At 35.1% G+C, this 27,523-nt stretch overlaps 1 protein-coding gene across 11 annotated transcripts in view; it reads right to left on the reverse strand.

Annotated features, from left to right (window-relative positions):
- The window catches only part of plekha1b (pleckstrin homology domain containing A1b), a 101,494-nt gene that overhangs the window by 11,149 nt on the left and 62,822 nt on the right, over positions 1-27,523 (reverse strand). For 4 of the 11 annotated variants that reach the window (XR_015503932.1, XR_015503934.1, XM_087275954.1 and 1 more), the window contains exons 8-12: positions 20,655-20,723; positions 11,394-11,458; positions 7,562-7,625; positions 5,756-5,845; positions 3,353-3,423 (exon numbers count right to left, since the gene is read on the reverse strand). Coding sequence is in view for 5 of the 11 variants with exons in the window: in XM_087275954.1 (XP_087132080.1) it covers positions 3,353-3,423; positions 5,756-5,845; positions 7,562-7,625; positions 11,394-11,458; positions 20,655-20,723 (359 nt within the window). In the remaining 6 variants the exon portion in view is untranslated. Of the gene's footprint in view, positions 1-206; positions 3,424-5,755; positions 5,846-7,561; positions 7,626-11,393; positions 11,459-20,654; positions 20,724-27,523 lie in introns of all 11 variants that reach the window. The other 7 variants (XR_015503931.1, XR_015503930.1, XR_015503935.1 and 4 more) reach the window with 4 other exon arrangements.

Genomic DNA, 27,523 nt, shown 5'->3' on the forward strand with positions numbered 1-27,523 from the left:
ATGTATGCGTGAGCATATATAAAAACATTCTTGAAAAGAAGTCAATAGTAATGCAGTTAAGCTAGATACACAAACGACCATGAATGAACCGCAGAAGTTTAAAATTGTCACTCTATTCTAAAATTATTAACTTAACAATATGTTTACAACTGTATTTCCTTAAAGAAAGTCAGTAAAAATACCAACATTTAGGTAGTTTGACTCACCAGTTGCTGTTCTAAACCTCAGATGGAAAATGGCGTCTGGAAAATTCTTCAGTGACTGGGGCTGCATGAATTCCCGGATGTTGGAAATAACTCCACCAAGTGTAGAAAAGATAACTCCTTGATTTCGCACTGAATAAAATCAATTCTAACTCTTATTATATTCATTTATCAAAATCTAACTCTTTAACGTCAACACTTTACTCTGAAATGCTTCAACACCGAGAATTTAACTCTGATGAATTTGCTGTGTAGAAGAGAAACATTAAGATAAAAGACAAAACATAAATGTCAAAGAATTGTAAAAGCAAGGTTGTGAAATGGATGGTATACTGGTAGTAGTTAAGTGTGGTCATCAAACAGTATAAATATAATCTGATATAATGAAGATGTGACATGTTGAAGATATTGAGATGTTGAGAACATGATGAAGATAATAAACAATGCTATAAAGAGAATTCCAGCCAAATACCCAAAGACCAAAACGTATAAAGAACAACATATATCCTTTCCAATAAAAAAAACTACATTTTTTTCTTCACTGTGACCAGAAGTTGAAGGGGAAAGAGTCAAATCTTCACAACACTAGCCTGATAAAGCATCCAGATAGATTTTTATTTTGGTTTTATTAAAAAGAACTGTTTGTATAAATTGCATAAATTACAAATATAAGTTGTTTCATATTTTCATATTTGTCTTCTAAAAACTGGATTTAAACAAAGAAAAAAACGCAAGTCCAGATAGTACTTCCAAAAATGTTTATGTTAAAGTTTGAAATATCAGTAAATAAGGATCTGACAGGGCTTTAAAATTATATTCTATTATTATTTTTTTGAAGCGCAAAAAAAGGAGAAGCTGAAAAAAAAGAGCACATTATTTCTTCAGCAAACGTGAACAAACTGATTTGTTTTAATTTTATCATCACCTTTTGGACTAATATGAACTGAGAATGATGGAATGACTCTCTAACAGAGGCTACATGCGCTGCTGAAGATTACAGACAAAGATGAGAGGTTTTCACTGACTGTAGGCTATATTTTGTGTTGTTTTAAACTTAAAAAAGGATAAAATGTATGTTTTGTGTAGTTTTTCTGTAGTTGGTAACATATCGAAGACTGTAAGGGGCTGTATGTGTTCATATACGTTTATTTATTTATTTATTTAATATAATTACACACGTTACAGTAGGCTATTTCATTAATCTGCAGTTATAATCAAACCATGTTTAAGGAAAAGTTGGTAATAAACATTTATACTGAAGTATTTAGGTGTATAAAGCATCTGTTTTGTGAGAAGTGCTTTTCATATGACATGTGAGCGACCCGTACAGCTTTATTGTAGTTATTTCCTTGAGTGAGAATAATGCGACTGAAACTTTCTGTCATACACCACGCCCACCGAAAGAGTAACCTTGGTAGTGGAAACGCAAGCCTGGTAAAGGTAACCCGTACTGACCCGAACCTTACCGTTCTGTACCAGTCAGTGGAAACAAGCCATTAAGGTGTTTGGCTGATCACAACAATTAGACAATTCTTGCTTTTTTTGGACATGAGGGTTTTCAATGTCTTGTACATGATACAGATTCCAACCTATTGTGTTTTATTAACGTTTACACCTACACTCAACCCTAAACAAACCCCTTACAGCAATGACAAAAAAACAACAACAATTATAATTGTTGTACAGGGTCACAAAAATGGCGCTTTATTTATGTACACATTCTCAGTAGCAACCTTTCTAGCCATAACTCAAACTACTAGTGGCATGTCCCTTCTACTGTCCCTTCTACTTGGAGTTCTCAGAGCTGCAGGAATATATACTTGAATAGGGAAGTGATTAAAACTGCAGTGCATAAACTGGCCACTAGAGGCTGGCTCCAAAAGATAGTCAATCTCAGAAACCTAAAATTTTAAACTCTTTAGCAGAAAAAAAGTTTACAGCCTGGTACAAAAAAGTGTTGGTATATATAGCTAATATTTTTCTTCTTAACAATTGTGAAGAGAGTGAATTTTTACATAAAAAAACAGTTAAATTTAAACTAAGCTCTAAAATTCTGCATAATTAAGGGCGTGGGCAATTGAGTGACAGCTCTCTGCTTCTAACCGCTGATCATGGCATATCAGTCAAGCTTGTGCTTTTGTTTTATGTAGCTTTACACAGCCTATAGCTTTTATGGGTATTTCTTACAATTATCGAATAATATGGCATGCTGTTCAATTCTCATTAAGAACAAGAACAAAAAAAAAAAAAATAATAAAAAATTCATACTAGACTTGAGTCCAAGACAGAAGTGTGGCTAATCAGATGAGTGGATGAGATGTTAAATATGGATGTGCCAAAAGCATAGTTAAATGGATAAATGGAGATGATGGGTGTCAAAGGTCACTCTATAGCAGGGGTCACCAAACAAGTTCTTGGAGGGTTGGGCTGCGTCCGAAACCGCATACTACCATACTATATAGTAAGCCAAAATCAGAGCCGAGTAGTATGTCCGAATTCATAGGATTCGAAAATCAGTATGCGAGAAGTACCCGGATGACTTACTACTTCCGACGAGATTCAGGAGTGCGCATCCCATGCATGCTGCGCTATCCCATGATGCCCTGCGAGCAAATTCATGAATGGAAGTAAAGCGACGCAACTGACGCAGGTAGGTCACGTGACCATGACAAAATGGCGGATGTAGTACGTCCGAATTCCATTCATACTTTTCACGCTCATACTGTATAGAACGTACTTTTCTAACGGCCGAGTAGTACGTATAAATTTAAATGCAGTACCTACTGAGTAGTAGGCGGTTTCGGACGCAGCCCTGATGTCCTGCAGATTTTAGCTCCAGCCCTAATCAAACACACCTGCACAAGCTAATCAAGGTCTTAGTAGGTATACTTGAAATGACCAGGCAGGTGTGTTGAGGCAAGTTAGAGCTAAACTCTGCAGGGACACCGGCCCACCTGGACCGAGATTGGTTACCCCTTATTTATAGCATGACATAAGGGGTGGTTTTAGTTGGCTTGGGTTGTATTGTTTAGGTGAAGCAGCTCTATACCCTGCTCAGATGTACTAAAAGGACTGCAGGCCTTCTAATTTCTAAGCAGGGAGCTGAGTGTAAAAGAAACAGGGCCAAAGGGTTCAATCTCAACACATACGTGCTGCATTCACCATTGCAGGATGTATACCTCTGTATACAAGGGTTTGAGAGCCGCCTGGCCTGACGCATCTGCAACATATTGCACATTCATTAGGCACCTACATGGCAGAAAGGAGAAACAAAAACTATGTTTCCGTTCTTCTAATTGTATGTGCATTTTACGGAGTTGAATAAAAAAACCTGGATAGAAACACCAAGATATGCAGAAATTCTAGAAATGTGCATAATAGACCTAAGCACTCATTTCAGTATAATGATTTTTTTAGCATATAAACTACAATTGATACACATTTACCAAATAAAAACCTTGAAGTGTATTTGATTTTTCCTCAACATAATTAAAACTTACCAGTGAATAGATCTCATCTCATAAAAAAATCTTCACGCTAATGTAAAGTTGATTTAAATTAATAATAACCAACTCCAGCATGCTAATGCATGACTCCAGTCAAAGTCCTACATTAGCCACATGTAAGTATTGATGCTCTCTATGTATTTGGCAAGAACGCTTCATTATATCAGCATAGTTGTCCAAATAAATGTCTTGAGAGTGCTTTATAATGAACACTCACCCATACAGGATGATCCTGTTCAATCTTCAATCTCTTATGGGCCACCTTCAGATTAATGTGTTTCAACAGATTTAAAATGTATTTATTGCATTTTAAATGTTCGTGTTTTTTATTTTTAAATGGAAGCTATTAGATATTCAGTCAGCTCAGTTAAACGCAACATGTTTATTTGTCCTTTGGGATTCCCTGTTGTCTTGTTTCTAACAATTCCTCCATATCAGGATATATATATATATATATATATATATATATATATATATATATATATATATATACAACAGCTGATGTTTATACCCTAAGATGGACAACAACAAATAGTGCGCTAACAAAAATAATTCAGGCACCATATAAGACAATATATGTTTCTTAATACTAAACAGTTTGGGAGCAGAGTACAGCTTTATTTTAATTTTGTGTTGTTTTTTATGACCTGCAGTAGAAGTGTAACATAATAATAGTAGAAAGCAAAACAAATATTTTGGCCTAAAAAAATAATCAATAAAAAACTTCTCCTTGCTGCTGAAGCACAGTTTAGGGCCATGTCCATGGTATTAAAAAAAAATATAAATGAGTTTTCCCTGCTTTCATAAAAATAAAAATAAAAGAATAATCAATTCACATGAAAACACAAAAATGAACTATTATGCATCTTAATGGGTACACTGAACCAACAGGCAACAACTAAAAAATCCTATTATGATGAGTTCACACAAAATGTGGAAGAAAATTGCACACAAGTCAATGAAATAGTGAAAACAAAGGTGGTTTATGGTCCGGTGGTGTGAAAAATGTAGAATGTGCGATCCATTTGTTGCAAATGCACAGAAATCGCTTCAATGGCTTCCATGTTTGGTGTGAACACAGGTGTTGGCCAATCAGAAAGGAAATATGAGGCAAGAACCGCACAACCACACTTTAACTGGAGTTTCAGACAATTCTCACCCTGAACTAGAAGATTTCTGAAAGTTTTGGTTTCAGTCACCTGATGCTGCATTTTTAAGAGGACAAATCGCATAGAACTTACTACAGTTGAAAATACCAGTGTTTGTGTGGACAGGGCCTATGAGGAGATGTCAACCACACAAAACGTTTGAGAACCACTGGGAAGTATATAATGGCACCAGTTTTAGGGAAAATTACTTTTGGATGTAATGCATTACAATATTGAGTTGCTCCACAAAAAAAGTTACTAGTTGCATTACTTAGTTACTTTTTATAGAAAGTAATGTGTTACATTAACTTTGAGTTACTTTTTCATACCTGCATGAGGCTTGATCTCTTTTGGAACTTGCAGGGTATTTTTCTCTTTTTTTTTTAAAAGAGGAGCTCTGCATATAACGTCACACTGTATGTGTTCAAAAATAATGAGAATACTTCCATCTCAGAAATGTAAGGCTCTGCCATCTTGCTTTGTGTCTGATCCCGCAGGGAGCTCATTCTCTCAGTGAATGTGATTCAACGTGATTACAGTCATTTTAATTCAGCAAATTATTCTTTTAAAGGCAAATTAATTCATCTAAAAATGTAACTGGAGTTACATTTAAAAAAGTCACTCAAATATTATTACTTCAATTTTTAAAGTAATGTGTTACTTTACTTGTTACTTAACTCACGTTACTTGTAATGGATGCATTACCCCCAACACTATTAGTGTAAAACTATCCTTTCAAGATTGGCCAGTGGCTGTTACATCAGTAACAGTGACAAGTGAAGTGAGAAATGGTTAAACTGGAAATTAGCTCAGCAATTGGTACAAAGCACCTCACAAAAGACAAACAAGAGCACAAAAACAATTTAACTGATGATATGTGAGTTAATAAAAGTCTTACAGATGCTGCTGAGCGTCCAGGACCCCGCTGGGCCACTATGGCCCCAGAGATAGCCTTTATCCAGCCGTGCATCTCTTCAGGGCTGTCAGACTTGAAAGAAATAAAACACACATACCTGTAGCTTTAGTTTTTAAGCTGAAGTAAACATGAGAAGTTTTAAACATCCTTTCTTTCATATTGAGATGTACATCCCAATGCTTATTAGTACAAGAAAAAAAAAATTCATTGTGATAAGATCAGTGATGTTCTTTAGTTTAAAGATTATGAAATAAAATATGAATTTCTGTACATGTTTGTAAGCTTAAAAAAAAGTTACAAATGATTTAAGATAATGTTTTTCATATATAACTTAGCATAATGTTTTAGTGTGATCAGAGTGAAAAAGTAGAGGATATTTTTTATTCTATTGTAGGTTATAAAGAGAACAAACGAATATGTTATAAGACATTTTATTACATCTTATTAAAATAAACACTTTCAAGAGTTCACACTTAGCCAATGATTGATAACATGCAAGTTTGGCATGCTGTCCCCGGAGAGAGCCCTAAGCTCAAAAGATCGCAGAACGCAGAGCGAGAGGGGAGCTTTGAGCTCAGGTAGATCTTGACAACTTCCCTTTTTGATAAAAGCTGATGACTAAAATGATTGTTATGAAGAGATATGCTGCTGGATGAGAGTTTGACTTTAGTGCTAAATTTAGATCGATCAATTCACTTGTAGTGCATGTTTTTGGAATGTTGGAGGAAACCGGAGAACCCGGGGGCAACCCACTTGAGCACGGGAAGAACATGCAAACTTTGCACAGAAACGGCAGCCGGTCTATTTAAGCACTAGAACCGGTGACGTTCTTGCTGTGAGGCACTGGGCCACCGTGCCGCCCTATGAAGGGAAAGGTGGAGGAGTAGGGGTGGAAGGGGGAATTCTTCTAATCGAAGATGACTGTAGTGAGAAACCCTGGCTCTTTATAGTGGGTTAGGAATCATCTGAATGGTGGATCATACATAGTTAATGCAGAACCAGCTGTGTTCAATCATAATAACGTGATTGTCACGTACAAAGAATGTTCAGATGGATCCAAGTGCAAGTGAAATTGTATTTATTGACACAGTCAAGATAAATGTAACAGAGAGTACGGAGCTAGGACTAGGAGAAACCAGAGCAGGGATCAGACGGGAAAACAGGGTCAAGTGGTAACTCCGCACTGTCCTGAGCACAGACAAACGAACACATAAGCACACGTAACAAACTGACAAGGAAACACAGAAAACGTTGCATATATATAGGCGTGATAATGAGCCTCAGCTGGCGAATTAATTAAACCAACTGAGTACACGTGGGCAACAAAAACAAAACAAACTCACATGATCAAACAGACACTCCGGAAGAGCGCACAAACCTGCAACCGTGACAGTGATCCTCTCAAAATTAGTTTATAAATAATCTTCACTTAGTGAAGGAAATTAACTTGACAAACTTGCAATATTTTCAGAATAAACTCCTAATCTGAAAGCCTGAATCTAACAAACCTTAAATGAGAAAATAACATTGATGTAATACAAAATTCCTATACAATATAATGCAAAAACCATTTGCATCAATAACGGTAACTACTATTAGTTCTTGTATCTCGACTTCACATTCACAATATAATATGAAGCACCTTTTGTTTTTCTCCTGTCAATAAAATAACATTACAAAAATAACTGCATGCATTTTATTCCAGCATCATAAATCAAAGCATAACATTATTACATATAAACCAGTTCGAGATTTTACCATGAATTACAATGAATTAAATATTCCTACCTGAATGTAGAAAGTTCTCGTGGTAGTAACCAGTTCAAAAAGATTGTCCCTCATCATCAAGTCACTAAAAAGGTAAATGGCTATTAGATACAGTACTTATGCAACAGCACAGTAGTACAGATGCATGATGGGAATGCTGTAATTCATTGAAACTTTTATGAAGTGTCCAAACTTTTAAAACTTGTGATTTTTTTTGCGAGTCAATATTATGATAAACCTGGCTGTCTGGAGATAATGGCATGTTTTCCCGATGTTTCCTGACAGCACACATATATCACCTTGATGTTTTTCCCCCCAGTGTGTTTTCATCCAGAAGTCATTTTCTTTTTAAATGTTAAATCCTCACCTGCAGAATATTGCTAATGTCATCCATGATTCCTAGAAAATCATTTGTAGCATTTTTTATATCAAAGTGTAGAATGAATGTGAATCTGCTTATTTGGCACATTTCACAGTTGTTTATACTTAAAAAAAAAAAAAAAACTCAGCACAATCCTTTCCAGATGTTTTCCCAGGAGTAACAGTAATATATGTGTAATTACATTTCGAAAATCTGTATTCAACATGCATCCAAGTTCCTGAGATTATTGAAATGCCAAGTAGAAACTTGGTTCTATCTGAGACTTACTCACAAAACAATGCTCAAAAAGCAAGCAGGATTAATATTTACATTTGTTTATTTGCTATATATGCTGGAAGTGTAACGAGATGCTTACTCCGTGAGATGAGACACAAGATTGAGTTTATGTGAAAAAGACGAGAAGAGATTTTTATTCTTTTTTAAAATCCTCAATAATGAAATGTATGAATAGAAAAATTCGTACTGAAAAAAAGATAAAAATCACAAAAAGCAGAACTATTTTGGTGACTTTTTAAAATCAACTTGTAATAAATGTTATTTTACTTATATTTTAATTAATTATAGGCAGTGAAGGACATTCATAATATGTGAATGGAAAATAGATTTTATTCAACTGTAAAAAAATAAACAAAAAATAAATCACAAAACCACAAAATGCGCAACAATTTAATTCAGGATTCTCAAACTGCCATTTCTGGGACACCCTCTTCTTTCTGCTGACCCGCAACTGACATCAAAAATATAACGAGATTCAGCTCAACAAAACATATATTTTTGAATCACTGCCATAACCTATGTTTCAATCCAAAACCGTGAATTAACTTTATGCACAAAATTAGATTATCGCATTAAAGATGTGCGAATAAAGCAGCATTTCCATTCAATTCCATTCCATTCCATTCCTGACTAACTGGCGCTAAATATCAACAGTAAAAACGGAATTTGCTGCTATAGGAGAAGCTGCGTGAATGTTTTCTTCATTTAATAAATAACTTGCGCCTCAGAAGGCAATGCTGACACGCAGTAAATGTGCAGTGGTGTTTGAAGGCGAGACACGGAGCACAGACGCTCTTGATTCTTGAGGTCATTAATAATATAATAACACATACTAAAATGGTTAAGGTGTTAATTGGTAATACACTTGAACATGTATTTATTTTTATATTTGTATATATATATATTAAACTAGTTAACCTAATTAACCTAGTTAAGCCTTTAAATGTCACTTGAATTTAAATGAGTTATGAGAAATGAGTTATTAAAACTATTATGTTAACAAAATATATATATAAGATGGGTTGAATTTCTATTAGCATTGACAGCAAAAATAACAGATAAATCACTGTGTTAGCCTGGTAATTAGTCTACTCCGGAGCATTGAGCTTTCATGCAACATAAATTTTTCTTGCTTTCATACAACTGAAGTCAAGGCTAAACTAAGCCAGGATAGCTTGAAAATCCTAGCTTAATCCCTTATCTTGCTTTTGTTCAGTACCCCTCAGGTGTGAAAAAATCCCAGACAAAAAGCATAAATCATGTGGCATTTATTTGAGCAGTTTATCAACCTCTTGTGCAATAGGAGGTGTAGCAGATATCACAAAAAAAATTATTCAAAAGATAATACCTTGGATTTATTACTTTAAGGTAAACAATTTATTTGGCCTGAAATTAAACAAACAAAAATAAGTTGAACATTACTAAATTTAGGACCCTATTATACACCCAGCGCAATAAGGCTGAATTTGTTGCAATTTTCAGAACCAGCGCTGCAATAATTGTCACATTTTGCGTCACGTTGTTTAAATAGCAAATCCATTTGCACCACTTTGTGGACTCAAGGGTGTTCTATAAAAGAGGTGCGCATTGTTGGCGCATTGCTATTTTGAGAAACTGAAATAGACCGCGCAATTACCTTATAAAAACTAGTCTAGTGCGTTAGTTGTGCGCCTATGCGAGTCCAAACGCTTACACATTGCATAATACACACAGGATGTACAGCAACACACAAATATCTTCACATATGAAAAAAAAATAAAATAAAGGAATAAATTGTTACAAAAATGATTATTATCTACATAAATGTAAACCACTACTTTCATGCCTTACGTTGGGGGGCTTTTTTCAGTTTATTCATGACAATTTGCTTTTGTATAATTTAATTATTATTAGCAGTATTATTTATTATATGAATTGTTATATTTGAGACGTATGCATCACCATATGGGGCATAAGAATAAGGCGTGCTTGGATAAAACTCAGTTTTCTGACCACACTTCATTACTATTGCTCATTTATTTGATTGCTGGATATTAGAACTGATTTTAAAAATAGTTTTGAAACAAATCCTTGTGCTTAACAAACTATATTTAATATGTAAGCTAATGGATGTCTTGAGTAAAGTGAGATTCCTCTGTTTCCTTATCCACAAAAGTAAAGAAGTAAAGAGTAAAAGTAAAGAGAAAGTAAAGAGGATGAATGGGGGAGGCTCATTCTTTATCCTCGTGCTGCAGAAGCTGTTTAACTGTTTTCTCACCATTGAAGCATTCAGTTTTTCCACTTACAACGTCTGCCTTGTAGGCTAAATAGCAAATGAGCCATGGCACGACGCAAGTGACTCTTCAAGAAAATGGGAGATGGGACTCTGATTGGTTTAATGCATGTTATGCTCAAAACACACTCATAACTCATTAACAGAATAAGCACAACCATGTTAGACCATGCTCTAAGACGCAGAGCGTTTTTTTCCGTCCTTAAAAGGGCAAAAGTGTTCGGACACATGCTTAATGCGTTTACGCCATGTGCTTTAGACTTTGCGCCTAGACCGTTAAAACAGAGCCCTTAATTTGTTTGTTTAAATTCAACCCATATAAATTTTTTGCAACAATAAATTGTTCCAGAAATCTTTTTTGTCAGTGTATGCATTTAAAAATAATTTGCAGAACAAAACAAAATTATAGGGCATTTGAGAACTTCTTGCTCAACAGAAGTGTGGCAAAACACATTAGGAAATTATTTCCTAAAGAAAAAAAAAAAGACATTATGTGGCATTTCTCTGAGCAGTTTGTCAACCTCTTGCTTAATAGATCTTGTAGCAGAGATGCGATTGGAAACTATTTTTAATGACAACTAAATTATTTTCTTACATCATGTGGTATTTGTTTAAGCAGTTTGCCAATCTCTGGATTAAGAGGGGGTGTGACAAGTGAAGTAAAAATTAAACTGAATTATCAAAAAAAAAAAAAAAAAAACAACAAATGCACTCACATTTATTTTTAAATAGTTCATAAGCTAAACACTTTTGGATATTATTTTCTAAGCAAAAAATTTATTAAAACAACAACGACAAACTGACATCTTGTGGCAGTTTTCCAACCTCTGGTTTAACAAAAAGCAAAACTAAACTAAATAAAAACAAAAACATTTTTTAAAAGCAAATTTTCTAAAACAAAACACAAATGAAGAACTACTGACCTTTGTTTACACTCCTGCACCTTGTTCACTTCTTTCAGAAGGATAACCTTTAATGGCTCTCGCTCCTGAAAAAGAGGGTTTATTTAATACAGACCTTACTTCATGTGAATGGTTGTTCAGAAAAAGCTAACAATCCAGCCACGCTGTGAGCACGCAGACAGAAAAAAAACAGGCCCGAGCAGGATGCTGCAATGAGAACAAGCCTGTAATTATCACCCCCTGAAATAGCCTTTATTGACATCTACTGTATGATTTAGCCTTTGACCAAGCCTCACTCCTGCATTCGATATGCCTGACCCCCTTACACGCACCCACACACACATACTGTACACCAACTCTCATATTCACAGCATCAGCGGCTTTTGCTGAAGCAGTAACAAGCTTTTGCTACTGAGACTGAAATACCACAGTTAATATATCAATGTATTTGTTTTTACTTTAAAGAGGAGCTCACAATCAAGTTTAATCCAATTTCATTTAAAACTAATTATTTATTTTCTGATAATTTAAAATAGGAAAAAAAAAAGAATTTTATTTGTATTATTTTAGTGATTTTTGGGACTAAGTAACAGGACAGTGCAAATAACGTAAAATGTAAAATAATATTAAAATTGAAATAAAACCAAATTACATTTGGAATTAGGCATGGGACAATAACCGGTTTCAAGGTTTACCGTGGTTTGGCAAAGTCAAGATTTTGAAACCACCAAAGTTTTATGTTACACCGTTCCTAATTTATATGTAATTATTTATTTATTTATTACATTTTTTTTACACCCATTTTATTCAGTTTTTTAGGGCAACAGTATCTTCAGCAGAAAATGAACCTCTACATCAAAAGCTATGGTTCAAATATTTTAAATGTTTCCTACGGTGATACTATGATAGAATATATTGTGTTCAATTGGGAAAAAGTAATCACAACACCGTGATACTGTGAAACCACGATATTTTGATAAAACTTTATAATAACTACACACTATTAATCATTTACTTTATAATAACTACATACTATGAATCATTAACTAAGCATTAGCATCTAGTGAATTCATTATTTGTTAAGCATTAACTCTACATTAATAAACGTTAGTAAGCAGTTTATAACTGCAGCTACAAATCCTGTATTCTTGACTTATAACCACAAATATAATGTGCTTAATAATTGTACTTTCTTCCTTTGTTAATTATCTATTTTTCATTACTAAATTAAGTATTGCATTATTTACAAACCAGTTGTCTTTAAGAGTAGTTGGTGGTTTTTAAAATCATTCAGAATGAGTTAGTAAATGAACAATTCAAATCAATATTTGTTTATTTTATTGTTCAGGCAGATAGTAATGGTGACTTTATATGTTAGTAAATGCTTTATTAACTGCAGTTTTTGACCTAATCTAAAGTAAGGACTACTTATGCTTTATAAATCCCTTATAAATGACATTTAAAGGCTTGGTATCAATTGAACAATTATCTGCAATCTTATTTAAAAAGTAAAATTTCTATAAAATAAATAATAAATAAATAAATAAATAATAAAATAATAAATAATTAAATAAATAAAAAAATAATTAACCTACAAATTAACTATTACTATATGACTAAATAATAAGAATTATAAATGTTAATTTTAATAGTTTATTAATCATTTACTAACTCTTTCTGAATGATCTTAAAAAATTACTAACTGTGCTGAAATACATGTAACAATGCAATACTTAATTTAGTAATGAAAAATAAATCAATAACACATTATAATTGTGGTTATAAGTCAAGAATAGAGCATTTGTAGCTGCAGTTATAAACTGCTTCCTAATGTCTATTAATGTAGAGTTAATGCTTATCAGATAATGAATTCACTATTTGTTAATGCTTAATAAATGATTCATAGTGTGTAGTTATTATAAAGTGCTACCGATATTTTTATCCAATGTTATCATTCCGTCAGAATCTTATACGGACCCATGCCTGTTTGAAATTAAGTATTTAAGTATTAAATTAAGTATTTTAATAAACTACTAAAATTACTTTAATCCTTAATCAGATTATATGTAGGAATCCTAAAAGTATATTCAATGCCTTTTTTTTTTTCTTTTTAAAGACCTCTTCGCCACTTCAAGTTCTAATCAGTATTAAACCTTTAACTTAATAAACAGTTGTAGTTAATTAAATCAATGGAGTAAAACCATGCAACAGAACTCAGATTAGCTCAGAAGAAACAAAGCTATTGTTTCTTTATAGCTTTTGTTCTTTATTTTTATTGACTTATTCTGAAAGAATAAGTTACGTGGTTGTTTTCAGCGACAGGCTTCAGCCACTTTTTAAAATCGTCTTAATCCAACCAGGAATACGCAGACTTGCATTATCCCATTTTGCCATCTGTTTCGTTCTATGGTTTCGCTACATGTGGAGAGCGTCACATCATCTTCCCACGTTTGTCGCAAATTATGGGACATCACCTGGACAAAGAAATTGGCCAGACGTGCCCCTGCCCAAACCAATCGTGTGAATCAAGCACGCCATTGTTAATAATAAAAGGTAAATAAATATATTTATGCTTTTTTAGAGTCAAACACTTTTGTCAACGCTTAAAATGTAAGACCTTGTAAAACCCGGTTAAGGCTTTAATACTTTCTAAGGGCCTTAATTTTCTCATAATTGATTTATCAACTTTTAAAGGGGTGTCCAGAATTTTAAGGCCAAAATGTGTTTATAAGATGCAAAGCAATGTGTGTTCATGTTTCACTTGAAGGAAATCACGCTATTTTTTCATAAATCTCACTTTGATTATACACAGCTACTCAGCTAAGATGAAAACAACTGATATATTTCCTAGTTCATCTGAAAGGCCCGCCTTCAAGTGACACTGATTGTCATCGTCATAATGTGCTGCGATTCGCGGATCAGCTCCACATCACGCCTGTACAGACACGCACTTTTCTGCTGTGTAAACAGTCAGTCAACCTCCTGCCTGCTCTCTAAAATAAAATCTGACAAGTGTCTGTAATGAGTGAAAATGGGGTGCGGCTCCTTTAAGAGAGATCATTTGTGTGTGTGTGAATGTGTGTACTTTCTGTAACAAGCGCATGTGTGCGGGACTTTCTTTTTCTTTTTCTCTGATGCTCGGATTAAGACACTGCTGACAGAAGAATAAAGCACAAGATGTGGGATGCGACCTGTGTGTGCCTTGATTTATTTTTCTGCTGCTACACGAGTTAGGCAAGCTCTCTGTATTTTTTAACTCAATGCGTTACACGACATCTTTCACATATATACAGTATATGCAGGTGTAAGTAATATAAATCGTTTACATATCTTTTGCGACTTCATTATCTGAGATGTAAAACCCATGGAAAAGCTGCCTTAAGAGAATCAATGCAAAGTAGCGCATTTGTATATAGCAGTTTGACTGATAAATATAAATATATAGCTAAATCGTTTGCGTTGCAAAACAGCATTTCCTGTTGTTTACATCGTTGCTACAGCATACCATTAACGCTAGACACTATACATGTCATGATCAATTTTAACAAATAAAAACAGGTTGTAGTTCACAGCTTCTGCTTTGAGGAGATTTTAACCGAATCCAGCACTGAACTGGGAGAGATTCTTGAGCTGTTTTGTCAAATCATGCTTGCTGTGTATTTTATAATTCTCTGGAACATAATTAATATTGAACTGTAAGCACTTCTGTCTTTGTGTCGTGCCCTTTGGAAGCCCAAATACAGAAACAGACGAAGCTCTGTGGAAACAGCAGCGTTTGGAAGCATTTTAGCTATCTCTGCTATAACATTACAGTGCCTCTGGCCAAGGCCCTTAGCTGCGCAGTGTGTGCGCGCGGTAAAAGTATGCTTGTGATCTCACAAGGGCAGGAAGTATTTTTTTGTAGTCCCCAAAATTCGTTTATTGTCGGCTTTGCTAAGCTAACTCTGTAAAACCCAAGGTCTCCCTTTGGATTGAACTTAGAGCTTTTTACATTCAGAGATGTCGTTTATGTTCACACAGCTACATTGCACACCAACTAAAGTTTAAAATATGAGATCGTAGTGGACCACCCCTTTAATACTTTTTGAGACCCCATGGACACCCTGTTAATATTTGTTATTTTTAGGATTTACTAACAATATTACTTTAACAACTTTACTAATTTACTGTATTTTCCATCAAACGAACAACCTTAGTGAGCATAAGAATCTTCAAAAACATTAACTATAAATGCAATTATCCAAAACAGTTGGTCCAACGAATAACTTCTAGTCATTATTTCATTGAACTTTCACTGTCAGATGCAGAAGATCAGTTTGTATCAGTCTGTGCTATTCTTAACTTGATGGGAATAAAAATAATATCCGTCCTATAAATCTGTGGAGAATAAAGTTTGTCAAAAAGCTTTAACAGGAAGTTGTGTGTTTGAACGTTGGAACGAATTACCATTGTTCTGCCCCCACAGTTTATAATGATTTTAAACTACTACAGCCAAAAATGGTTCCTTCTTCAGACAAGAAGATGTGCCAATCACTTTATTTGAGAGAAAATGTGCGTCACAAGCCAAACAACTGCCCACCCATCCGTGCTAAAATGACATTAGTGATAATAGAATCTTCTCATCCTTAAAATTGCTAATCCAGTGTCATGTACTTCACATTTGGGGGCGTAAACTTCCTAACCCTGAGTTGATTTCCTACATAATTTCCTTTTACAAATTTCCAAGTACAACTGTTCAGTAAAAATGCTCTATTTCTGGATGTTTTTAAAGGGATAGTTCACCCAAAAATGAAACTTACGCTTTATTTTCCTCATCCTTAAGTGCCTCAGAAAATGTATTGGTTTTCTTTATAATGCTTTATACAGAACATTTTTTCTCAGCCTCCTTTGTTTATGTTGACATATTTCAGTTTAAAGACAGGGAAAAGGAAAAAAAAAAAAAGAAATCATGACATTGTACAGACAATTCTACAGATTACTGAGCCACAGTAAGCAAAGCTCCCATGAAGCACTGAGCATGACGTAATCAGCCTTAAATATTTGCATATTAAAATACCTGCATATTATTTGTAATTAACAAATAAGTGCAATCAATACTCAGTGTTCTGTTGAAACTCAAAAAACATTACATCCCATTACTAACCTTACATCTTTCTACAATCATGTTCTGCAGACAAAACAGCCTAAGGTATGGTCATGTTGTTTTTTTAGATTTATGTTTTTTGTTTTTGCGTTCATTTGGATATTACCGTCTGTAGAGAGGAAGTAAAGTTGGAAAGACCGAGATAGGGGATGAGACCAACAGACTGAATTGTCATAAAAACTTCACAGGCTGTACCAGGTGAGCTACTGATCAAGTTTACCATGTTGGAAAATATATACCTGTGAAGAAAGATGTTTGATCCAAACAATAAAGAGGAATTAAATTGAGAAATCAAGTTTAGACAGGTCTTTTGAGGTAACTCAAAACTTTCACGTTGGTACAAAAAAGCTTTTATTAAATCTCACCTGTCAAAAGTAAGAGAAAACGTTTTTTACTATGTGCCACTGCTTTGTCGGTTACATAAACCAAGGATTTATTTGTTTTAAAGTCTGTGTGAACTGGAAGTTGCTGAGACTTTTATTTCAGCATGTTGATGTACTTCCATCTGAAAACAAATATTGAGTAGGGGGCAGGGCTTTCTCTTTGCGCATAATTCCCCTGTAGCATAACTAATGCTAAGAGGAGTGTGGTTAAGAATATGGCTAAACCCATCAAACTGATGTGAGCTAGCAAAATAAAATAATAAATATTTTATATGCAGTCGAAGTCAGAATTATGAGCCCCCCTGAATTATTGGCCCTGTTTATTTTTTCCCCAATTTCTGTTTAATGGAATTTTTTTCCACACATTTCTAAACATAATAGTTTAAATAACTCATTTCTAATAAATTACTTATTTTATCTTTGCCATGATGACAGTAAATAATATTTTACAAGACACATCTATAGAGCTTAGAGTGACATTTAAAGGTTTAACGAGGTTAATAAGGTTAACTAGGTAGGTTAGGGTAATTAGGCAAGTTATTGTATAACGATGGTTTGTTCTGTAGACTCAAACAATATAGCTTAAAGAGACTAATAATTTTGACCTTAAAATGGCTTTTTAAAAACTAAAAACTGCTTTTATTCTAGCCGAAATAAAACAAATAAGACTTTCTTCAGAAGAAAAAAATAATATTAGACATACTGTGAAAATTTCCTTGGTCTGTTAAACATAATTTGGAAAATATTTTAAAAATAAATAAATAATCAAAAAATCAAAGGGAGGCTAATAATTCGGTCTTCAACTGTATTTTATAAATAAAAAAATGTAGCATACATCACATTGGCATTCATCTATTATTTTAACATTAAAAAACTGTTACGTATTCAGTGCAGTGGGTGTAATCATAATTTATATGACAATTAATACAATTTGTGAGTGTTTTACTGTGGCTAGTATTCAGTTATTATATATTTTTGGAGTTTTGCAAAAATAGTATAGACTAATGCTGTGCTTACACCAGATGCGGAAAATGTGGATGAATCGTGATTTTCGTGTGTAAATAGACACGTGAACATCTGAGTATACTCGCTTCATTTACGAGTCAAAATCTGCTTCATTTGTGCGTCAAATTCACGTCACAACACTCGCGGGTTCACATGAAGGGAAAGGCTTCTGTCTGCCCGGTGACTCTAGCTTTATTGCTAAATGGCTAACGTAGATTTTATTGAAAAAATAACTGTGTTTATGTGCTTTATGAAGGCTGAAAAACAGCGTCGATACATTTGGAGCTGTGTCTTAGTCCACTAGATCCATTCAGAGATGTATCCAGCTCTGTGAGATCATAAACTCCTCCAGAAACTTAACCTGGATGATGAAAGCTTTCAGCGGTGCTTCTGACTGAGCCGAGCCCAGTTTGATGAAGTGTTGTCGGTGTGTGCAGGAGGATTTTCCCCAGGGACACCAACAATAGGCGCTAGGTCATAATTACGGCCCCCACTAGAGCAAGCTCCTGATTGGTTAAAGTGGCGCGATCGTCGCTGAAGTTCAGTTTTTCGAACTTGAACGATTCGGGCGAAATCGGTGTGAACGCAGCACTATATAATATTAAGCCTGGTTTATACTTCTGCGTCAAGTGACCGGCGTAACCCACGGCGCATGCAACGCGCGTAGCTGTGCATGTATACTTCTGCACGCTGTCCCTGTTGGTCTGCATTAACACTTCCGAAACACTAGTTGGCAGTCAAGTGTTAATGGTCCTTTGTGTCGAGTTTCTTCGCTGCTGTTTTGCTTTTCCTGAACACTTCCGTGATGTACAAGTGGCTCAAACTCGCTCATTTTAAGGCAGGAACCGGCAGAAGTGCAATAACTTTAACTATGAGGTAAACACAAAACAAAAATTTCCATCCGGAGCTCCTTTACGGGACTCCACACTTGTAAACAATCGCTCCATCAGGCTCGCACCATTAACGCGGCTCTTGGTCCCACCCTGACTTGTCAGCGCTACCAAGCCGACCAATCACAGAGCTTGTGCTACACGTCGTTGCGACGTGTAGTTACATTTTTTGAGAGGTGCACGTCAGCGGTGCCGACGGCCATGGCGGAGAACTATGCGTCAGCGCTGTAGCATACGCTGGCGTTTGACGCAGAAGTATAAATCAGCCTTTAGGGTGACACAGTGGCTCAGTGGTAAGCACTGTCGCCTCACAGCAAGAAGGTTTGAGTCCCGGCTGGGTCAGTTAGCATATTTTCCCCGCGATGGTTTCCACCGGATGCTCCAGTTTCCTCCACAGTCGAAAGACATGTGCTGTAGGTGAATTGAATTAACTAAATTGCCCATAGTGTATATGTGTGCATGTGAGAGTTTATGGAGGTTGGCTGGAAGGGTATCCGCGGCGTAAAACATATGATGAAATAGTTGGCGTTTATTGCGTTGTGGCGATCCCTGATAAATGCTCAACTAAGCCAAAGAAAAAATGAATGAATGAATGAATATAAGTTTTGTTTGGGAGTTTTAAAAAAAATACAGACTAATATATATATATATATATATATATATATATATATATATATATATATATATATATATACATACATACATACATACATACATACATACATACATACATACATACATATATATATATATATGTATATATATATATATATATATATATATATATATATATATATATATATATACGTATATAGTTTTCTATGAAGCTTGTGAGGAGCAATATGAAGTGAGTGAATATATTAATATGACTACATTGTTTTTGTTTATAATTATAAATATACATTGACAAAATTTTAAATGAAATTTAAAAACCTATTATGTAAAAACCTCATTTTTATAAGAGATTTAAACAGTTGTGTGGCAACATTCTGGGATTGTAACCAGCTTTTAATAGTAAAAATGAAGTGTTTTTTTTTTTATATAATCACACTTAAAAAAACAGAAACACAGAAACACTTTGATTGACATTATTTTATAGGAAGGGGAACCCCCCCATCCCCCCCCCCCCCAGTTAGTCCCTCATCAGCATAGGACGTTAGTCTTGTTTTTGAATCTGCCACTATGCTGACAAATAGACATTTGTAGCTCCCTCCCTCTTGTGAAAATAGCCCAGGAAGCACAATATCATTTCAATATAAACCGGTATTCACAAAAAATCTTACAATTAGGATCAAAGCCTAAAAGTGGCAGTTTCAAAAGACTTATAAAAGATTATTTGTGTGATATTTTGAGCTGAAACTTCTCAAACACATACTAGGAACATTTTACATCTTGCAAAAAGGGACATAATAGGCCCCCTTTAAGAGGAAGCAATCCTAAATTCACAAATGCAGACTTGTCCAGACAAAGTAATCCTGTTGACACTCAGCAAGAGGAATTCAAAACATCGTGAACAAGTTCAAACAACTACACACATACATGCTGCACGCACATACACAGAACCTCCACTGGACACAAGCTTTCACTCCCACATGAGTCACTGATCTAATTCTAGGAGCTCGTATGTAAATATGCTCCATTTGGTGAAATGCGATTGGCCGAAAGATCAGATGGCATGAACAATACACAGGCCGGACTTTCACTAATCAGATGGGAGCTTAGAGACGGGCTCACAAATGCACAGGTGCAAAACACAATGCAAACAAAGAACGGTCAATGGGTTTGAGAATAGTTCAAGGACAATGGAAGTGTGCAAGACTCTGGAGAAATAAGGAGAAATCAACATTCAGGAGAGACTGACCATGTCTGTTTTGAAGTAGCTGAGTGCATTGTCATCCAGCATGAAGTATCTCCTCTTCCAGTTCTTCATCTGCAGAATGACAGAAGATAGTGCTGTTAGAGAAACTACGGAGCTGTTAAGCTAGCCACAATTTTAGAGTGTGTAGGCAGTGATTATGTGATTATGAAATGGTCAGTTTTGATGATGCAACAATGCAGCTTACAGGTACAGGTAAATATGCATTTCAAGAGTTCACACTTAGCTGATGATTGATAATAAAGCATTTTTGGCATGCTGTCCCGGGAGAGAGCCCTGAGCTCACAATATTCTCGAGCCTGGGGCTCCCTCCTGTTTGAAGGGCAAGAGGGGAGTTTGAGCTCAGGTAGGTCTCGAGAGTTTCTCTGCTTGTGAATGTGTTAGGAATAGAGCTAGGTTATATGGTAAAAAATTATCATTACCTTTTTTTTATATCAGTTAATGTTGATAATTATCACGATACATGTCAAATCTTTATACCTATTAATTTTATAGGATTTTCAGCATGCCAATCGCTTTGTGCAGCTGATTAAACACATTTTGTGAAATGTTTTAGCTCTCTGACAATATAAATAATAAAATAATAAACAAAAGAATCTTACTTCATCATTTACTGTTCAAGTTTTTAACAACCAAAGACATTACCTACAAGTTATTGGATATTATTGTTCAACCTCAAAATAAATAAATAAAATAAAACCGGTTTGGAACAAGCAAAATGTGAGTTAACGGTAACAGAATTTTCAGTTTTGGGTAAACCGTCCTTTTAATGGTGAGTATGGTGAACTTAGGGTGAAATATCCTACAATATATAGACTATTTTATTTAGAGATGTTAACGATTACTTGATGATCGATTGGCTGTCAATAACCCTTAAATCGATAGACCTTATCGATAACTAATTAAAGATGGACCTTTAAAGGTTTAGTTATGCTTTGCAGTGTGAGACACATCCACGCATTGCATAAAGTGAGTACAGTTACCTTACTTACGCAGTCATTCTCTTGTCATTTCATATTGCGGGACGCATAAGAAACCTGATATGCGCACGTCTTGGTTATATCCGAGGGTGTTTAAATTTTACCTCAAAGACTGGCACGAATAGGCCTATGCAGACTCTCATTTTATAAATCGTGCATCACGGCGAGACATGTGGGGAGCCTCTCCATTCACTCAACGAGGTTCTGAGCTCTCTGATGCTTCAGACCAAGTTTATTAATCCGAGATAATTTAAGAAATCTATCAGTGCTGCAAAAAGCTTGTAAAGACTAGCTGATGCTACTCAAACCGCTCTACGCTAATGAATTAAAATGAAACCGTGAAAATAGTTTAATTGATTGTTTTGGCGGCTGTTCATTCTGCTGTGGCAACCCCGGATTAATAAAGGGACTAAGTGACAAGAAAATGAATGAATGATTGTTTTGGCGCTAAAGCATATACTATAGTGGACTTGTTTTAAAGCGCTTCACCTCAGATGGATGAACTAACATGAACTAACAATGAACTACTGTATTTTCTTTAACTAACGTTAACTAACATGAACAAAAACAGTAGTAAATGTATTGTTCATTGTTGTTCATGTTAGTTAATGGATTAATTAACATTATCTAATGAATATTGTAAAGTGTGACCGATTTAAGTTACATACTATACATAACGAAATTCGTTGCAAAAAGATACATTTTCAAAGAAAAATATATAAAGTGTATATATTTTTATTTCGTGCCCGCCTTAAACAACTGCAGATGGATGATACTCCATAAATAAGGATTTAATTAAATATCCACTGATTATGTAAACGTCTGTCATATACTTGCTGCATTTTTATTATTTCATTATTTTAAAGATTATGTCTTCATAAAGGCTGGTTCTTTTACTGTCGATGAGGGACAATATGTATTAAAAATTCCAAAGAAAATATCTGAATATTAAAAAAGAAACATAAGCTTGACAACAAAAGTTCCTATCAATGTCGTAACAAATGCCCTTAAATAGTGCAGCTTGTAGTTTACAGCAAGCATCAAGTATTCATTGAGATGTGTTTGAGACTGTGTCTGTCATATTTTTCGCCTGTCTTTTCGGGGTTTTTATTCTCGTAAGCACGGCTTTCGAAAATGATGGGTAGTTGCGCTGGTTTACCTACACTTGTTAGGGTTTGTAATTCAGTTGCATGTTCATAAGGGTGGCAATGTTCTAAACGACAAAACAGGTTTGTGGTGTTGCCTGCTTTTGATGACATGAGTCGTCTGCACAGTTTGCAGTGCACGTTGCTCTGTTTTGTGTTGTATTGCAAAAAACGAAGTAGCTCCAGACTACCGATGATTAGTCATGTTTCTTGTCAACAATGTCTGTGACTTCGACCTTTTTACCTTATTTTTGACTTACTCCAAGTGCACCTAACACTGTATGGCTGTACACTTGTACTGTGAGCGGCATTTGGAAGGGCAGGCTGCAAAGTGCCTGCGCAGCCATTAGCATAGTGCGTAAATACTATCAAACACTTATCGAACGGTCATTATCGTTTTATCGAAAAAATGTATGGGGGGCGTCAAAACGCCAGGGAGAAGCGAGATCAGCCATTAGTTGTGAAACACTATCAAAATGTCTACGGTTGTTTATATTACACTTTTGTTTTCAATAGCGATTTCCTAAGTACTTCGAGGAAGTACTCGGCTATACATGGGTATTATTAATTAGAAATTGACTGTACACAGTTTTACATTAGGAAATGCAGTCTTGAACTTACAAACAGTCGCAAGTGCCGGAGAACAGATGTAACACATTCACCCAGTTTAGTTTTCAGTCACGCTCATGTAAAAGGAATATTCAACTTGTTAAGTTTTGCCTTCATTCATTTTTGGTTTCCGTCTTGACATAAAGCACAAGTTTTCAACACATGATTTATTACAACACGTTTTTAAACACAATAGTTAACCTAACTTATTTCTAATTACTACTTTTTAATCTTTCCCATGGTGACAGCCAGTGCATAATATTTTACTAGTTATTTAGAAGTTAGTTGTATACAGACAAAGTCCCGTTGAGTATTCTATAGTCTTTGATTCAGATTAAAGTGTAATTTAAAGACTTCAATAGGTTATGTTAACTAGAAAAGTTGGAATAATTAGTCGAGCTACTGTATAACTGGTTTGTTGTGTAGACTATCAAAAAACAAATAGTAAATATTTCTTAAAGGAGGCTTTTTTACTGCTTTTATTCAAGAAATAAACTGTAAGAAATAAGACTTATTATGACTCCAGAACAATTATTTGTGTTTTATAGGAAATACTATGAAAAACTCCTTGGTTTGATTCACTTGGGAAACATTATTTTAAATTATTGGGGCAAAAAAATGGACTTCAACTTCATCTGTTAAAGTTTACAGGTGTAAAAATATGCCTTGATGTACTTGTTTGTTTGAAGTGTGTTATCCTACAATACAAAGTTGACAAAGTGCTTACCACTGGGCTGCTGTGCCGCCCTATCAGGAGAAGGGGAGGAGTAAAAGTGGAAGGAGGGATTCTTCAAGATGAAGATAACTGAAGTGGAAAACTCTGATTATTTATAGTGACAGTATTCATCTGATTGGCGCAATATGCAGAGCTCATGCAGGACCAGCCGTGATCAATCAAAAGCATAGGATCCTCTCAAAATTAGTTCATAAATAAACCTTACTTATTTTTTTAAAACTCAACTGAATCTTAACTCAACATAATCTCAAATAAGAAAACAGGGTGGGGCATATTGTAGCTCCTCCCCCTTATAAAATCAGCTAATAGCATTTAGTTTATATCACAGCTCTTTTAGTAAGAGTGGTTGAGGTTACTTAAAGCGAAAAAAAGCATCAAGAAGCGGACGGGACATGTCAAGGTGCTTTCACACCCAGACATTTGTTTCGGAAGCTTTGTCTCATTTACCCAGTTAGCATGGTTTATTTGGCATATGTGAATCTCGCAATCGCCCTCAGATCCACGCCAAATCAATCGGTCCAAGATCGCCTGAGTGAGGTGGTCTCGGTTCGATTGAAACAAACTCTAGAGCAGCATTGAATCAATCGTAGTGAGAAAGCAAATTGATCCAGTGAACTAACGAACCAGATATTTGTTTCGGAACCTGTTTTGTTTCACCAGTTACCGTGGTTCGTTTTGCATATGTGAATCCTCGCACTCAGGTCCATGTCAAATCAATCAGTCTGAGATTGCCTAAATGGGGTGGTCTCGGACCGATTGAAATGAACTCTGGAGCGACATTGGATCAATCGCAGTAAGAAAGCTAAACAATCCAACGAACTATAGTACCAGACAACCAACTCTGGAGTGAATAGATTGTAGTCAGAAAGCAAATCGATCCAACAAACTAACGAATCAGACACTTGTTTTAGGAACCTGTCTTGTTTTACCAGTTACCATGGTTCATTTGGCATATGTGAATTGATCTAACAACAATTAAACAGAATGCACATATCATTATTGAAGATTGTTCACACCCCTTAAATATAAATTTTCAGCTTTTGCCTTCAAAACCCTTTAGGCAACCTCTGGCAAAGAAAAATGTGTATCAAATGTCATTCGTGCCAACTGCTATTAGAATTTTAAATACTGGGTTTTACTCATTCATTCATTCATTTTCCTTTCGGCTTAGTCCCTTTATAAATCTGGGGTCGCCACAGAGGAATGAGCTGCCAACTTATACAGCACATATTTTTACGCAACGGATGCCCTTCCAGCTGCAACTTATCACTGGGAATCATCCACAAACTCATTCGCACACACACATCGGACAATTTAGACTAACCAATTCACCCATACCACATGTCTTTGGACTAGGGGAAACTGGAGCACCCGGAGGAAACCTACGCGAACACAGGGAGAACATGCAAACTCCTCACAGAAATGCCAACTGACCCAGCTGAGGCTCGAATCAGCAACCTTCTTGTTGTGAGACGAACGTGCTACATGGGTTAACGTGGGTTAGTTGAGTTTTAAATGTGATTTATGCACTAATATTGAATGTATTTGTGTTGCTTGTGTTTTTGTGATGTCAAGGCTGATGTTGCTATGTGGTGAAGCCAAAGATAAAAATCCAGTTGTGGACAATAGAGAAAGTCGATCAAAGTCAAGTCGATCTTCTAAAGGTTAATTTTGGCACTGTTTTGGAACACACAAGCTTGTAGATATCCTTAATACTTGCATACTGACACAAACATCTAAAAATATTTTAATTTCACAGGACCTTTAAGATAAAGGGAGTCATATTTGAAATTTTACAAACTAAATGCAGTCATTTCAATGTAAATGTGGAAGTAGAGTTTCACATAAAAGGGACAGTTCCCCACACAGATTTCTACTGTATTCAGGTCGACCACACAAATCCCACACGGTGACCAACAGCAAGCTGCCGGATTTGGAACTCCTGTGTTAGCTGTGCTTCATACATTGGTAAGCTATTGGCAATACTGTGAATGTGCATTTAACCCTTAAAATGAATTCTACATCTTTGAAAATGTAAAGACGAATTACCAACCTACGTCACACATGATGTCACGCGGGTTCCCGGTTGCAAAAAAAGACCGGCTGCAATCGCAAACATGTAGTGTTGTGTTCGGTAGAAAGCCAAATTCGAAAGTTGAAAAATAGAAAACTTTACTTTTACCATACACGACACTGTTTTTTTATGGCAACTGCAGACATCTTTGGCTAAAAGGGAGCTGAATGAAGTGACGACCTAATTAGAAATGCTGGACTCTGCAGTCCTCATGTTATTTCAGGTAAGTTCACGCTATGCTGAATCATACACATTACTCGTTTTTGATTGCAGCAATGATTTTAGCAAAAAAAGTTACATATGGTTAATTAACCTGCGGACACTGAATGCTAAGAATGAAACGTGAAAGTTTAGGTTATTGTGGTAAAGTTTGTTTTATATTCACACATTCATTCAGTGACAACTTGAAACACACTCCCTACAGTATATTGTTTACCACGGCACTATGAATATTCAGTCTGAAATAACCTGCAAGTGTGTCTTGAAAACAACATTAACACTGTTTATTTGACTTTGAACAATGTTGTACTTTGATAGTCATTGGCTGCTAATATAATTTAACTATTTAGAGTTCGCAATTAATACTTTTATGAAATTATATTATTAAGAAGAAAGTCTGAATAAGCGAAAATAAAACCAACCTCTTGTAAAATCACTTGGATCTTCAATGAGATTGTATATTTCGGGCTGGATGCTTGGCCATTTCGTCTTATCCAAAATTCATTGGGAGGTTGCTATCGCAAATGGACCTGTTAGATGAACGCTGCTCATTTTGCCGAATCACTGTGCTTATCACTGGCTGTTATAATACACTGAAAGCATTATGTAAATAATATATATATATAAAATCAATATAATTTATTTCTAAGACAACAACAAACTCTACCGCATCAGATGTCATTCCCTCGCTCTAAATGCTAGCTCATGCTTTTTTTCTGCCACCTCCTTGCACGTGCATCCTGAATGTTTACAAACATGGTAATTCATCTATAGATATAGCACATGATTCACTAATTCATCAAAAATAATAGCAATATTTAATATGGATAGACATTAGGCAAAACAGAAAAAGAGGTAAAAGAAAAGTTGGATGTACAGTAATGGCATTACGAAAAGCTGTCACTGTCAATACAGTATTTGCAATATAATATTATACTAAAGGTATAATAATAATTGTATTATTATAAAATATATTATACTAAAGGTGTTTTTTACATGCATGTTTTATTTCTTTCAGCTATTTGTGCTTATTGAAGTATCATCTGTTGATATGATGTACTTTTAGAGAAAAACGATGTCCATATATGTGG

Source organism: Danio rerio, chromosome 12, assembly GCF_052040795.2.
Source record: "Danio rerio strain M-AB ecotype USA chromosome 12, GRCz13ab, whole genome shotgun sequence".
Lineage (NCBI taxonomy): Eukaryota > Metazoa > Chordata > Actinopteri > Cypriniformes > Danionidae > Danio > Danio rerio.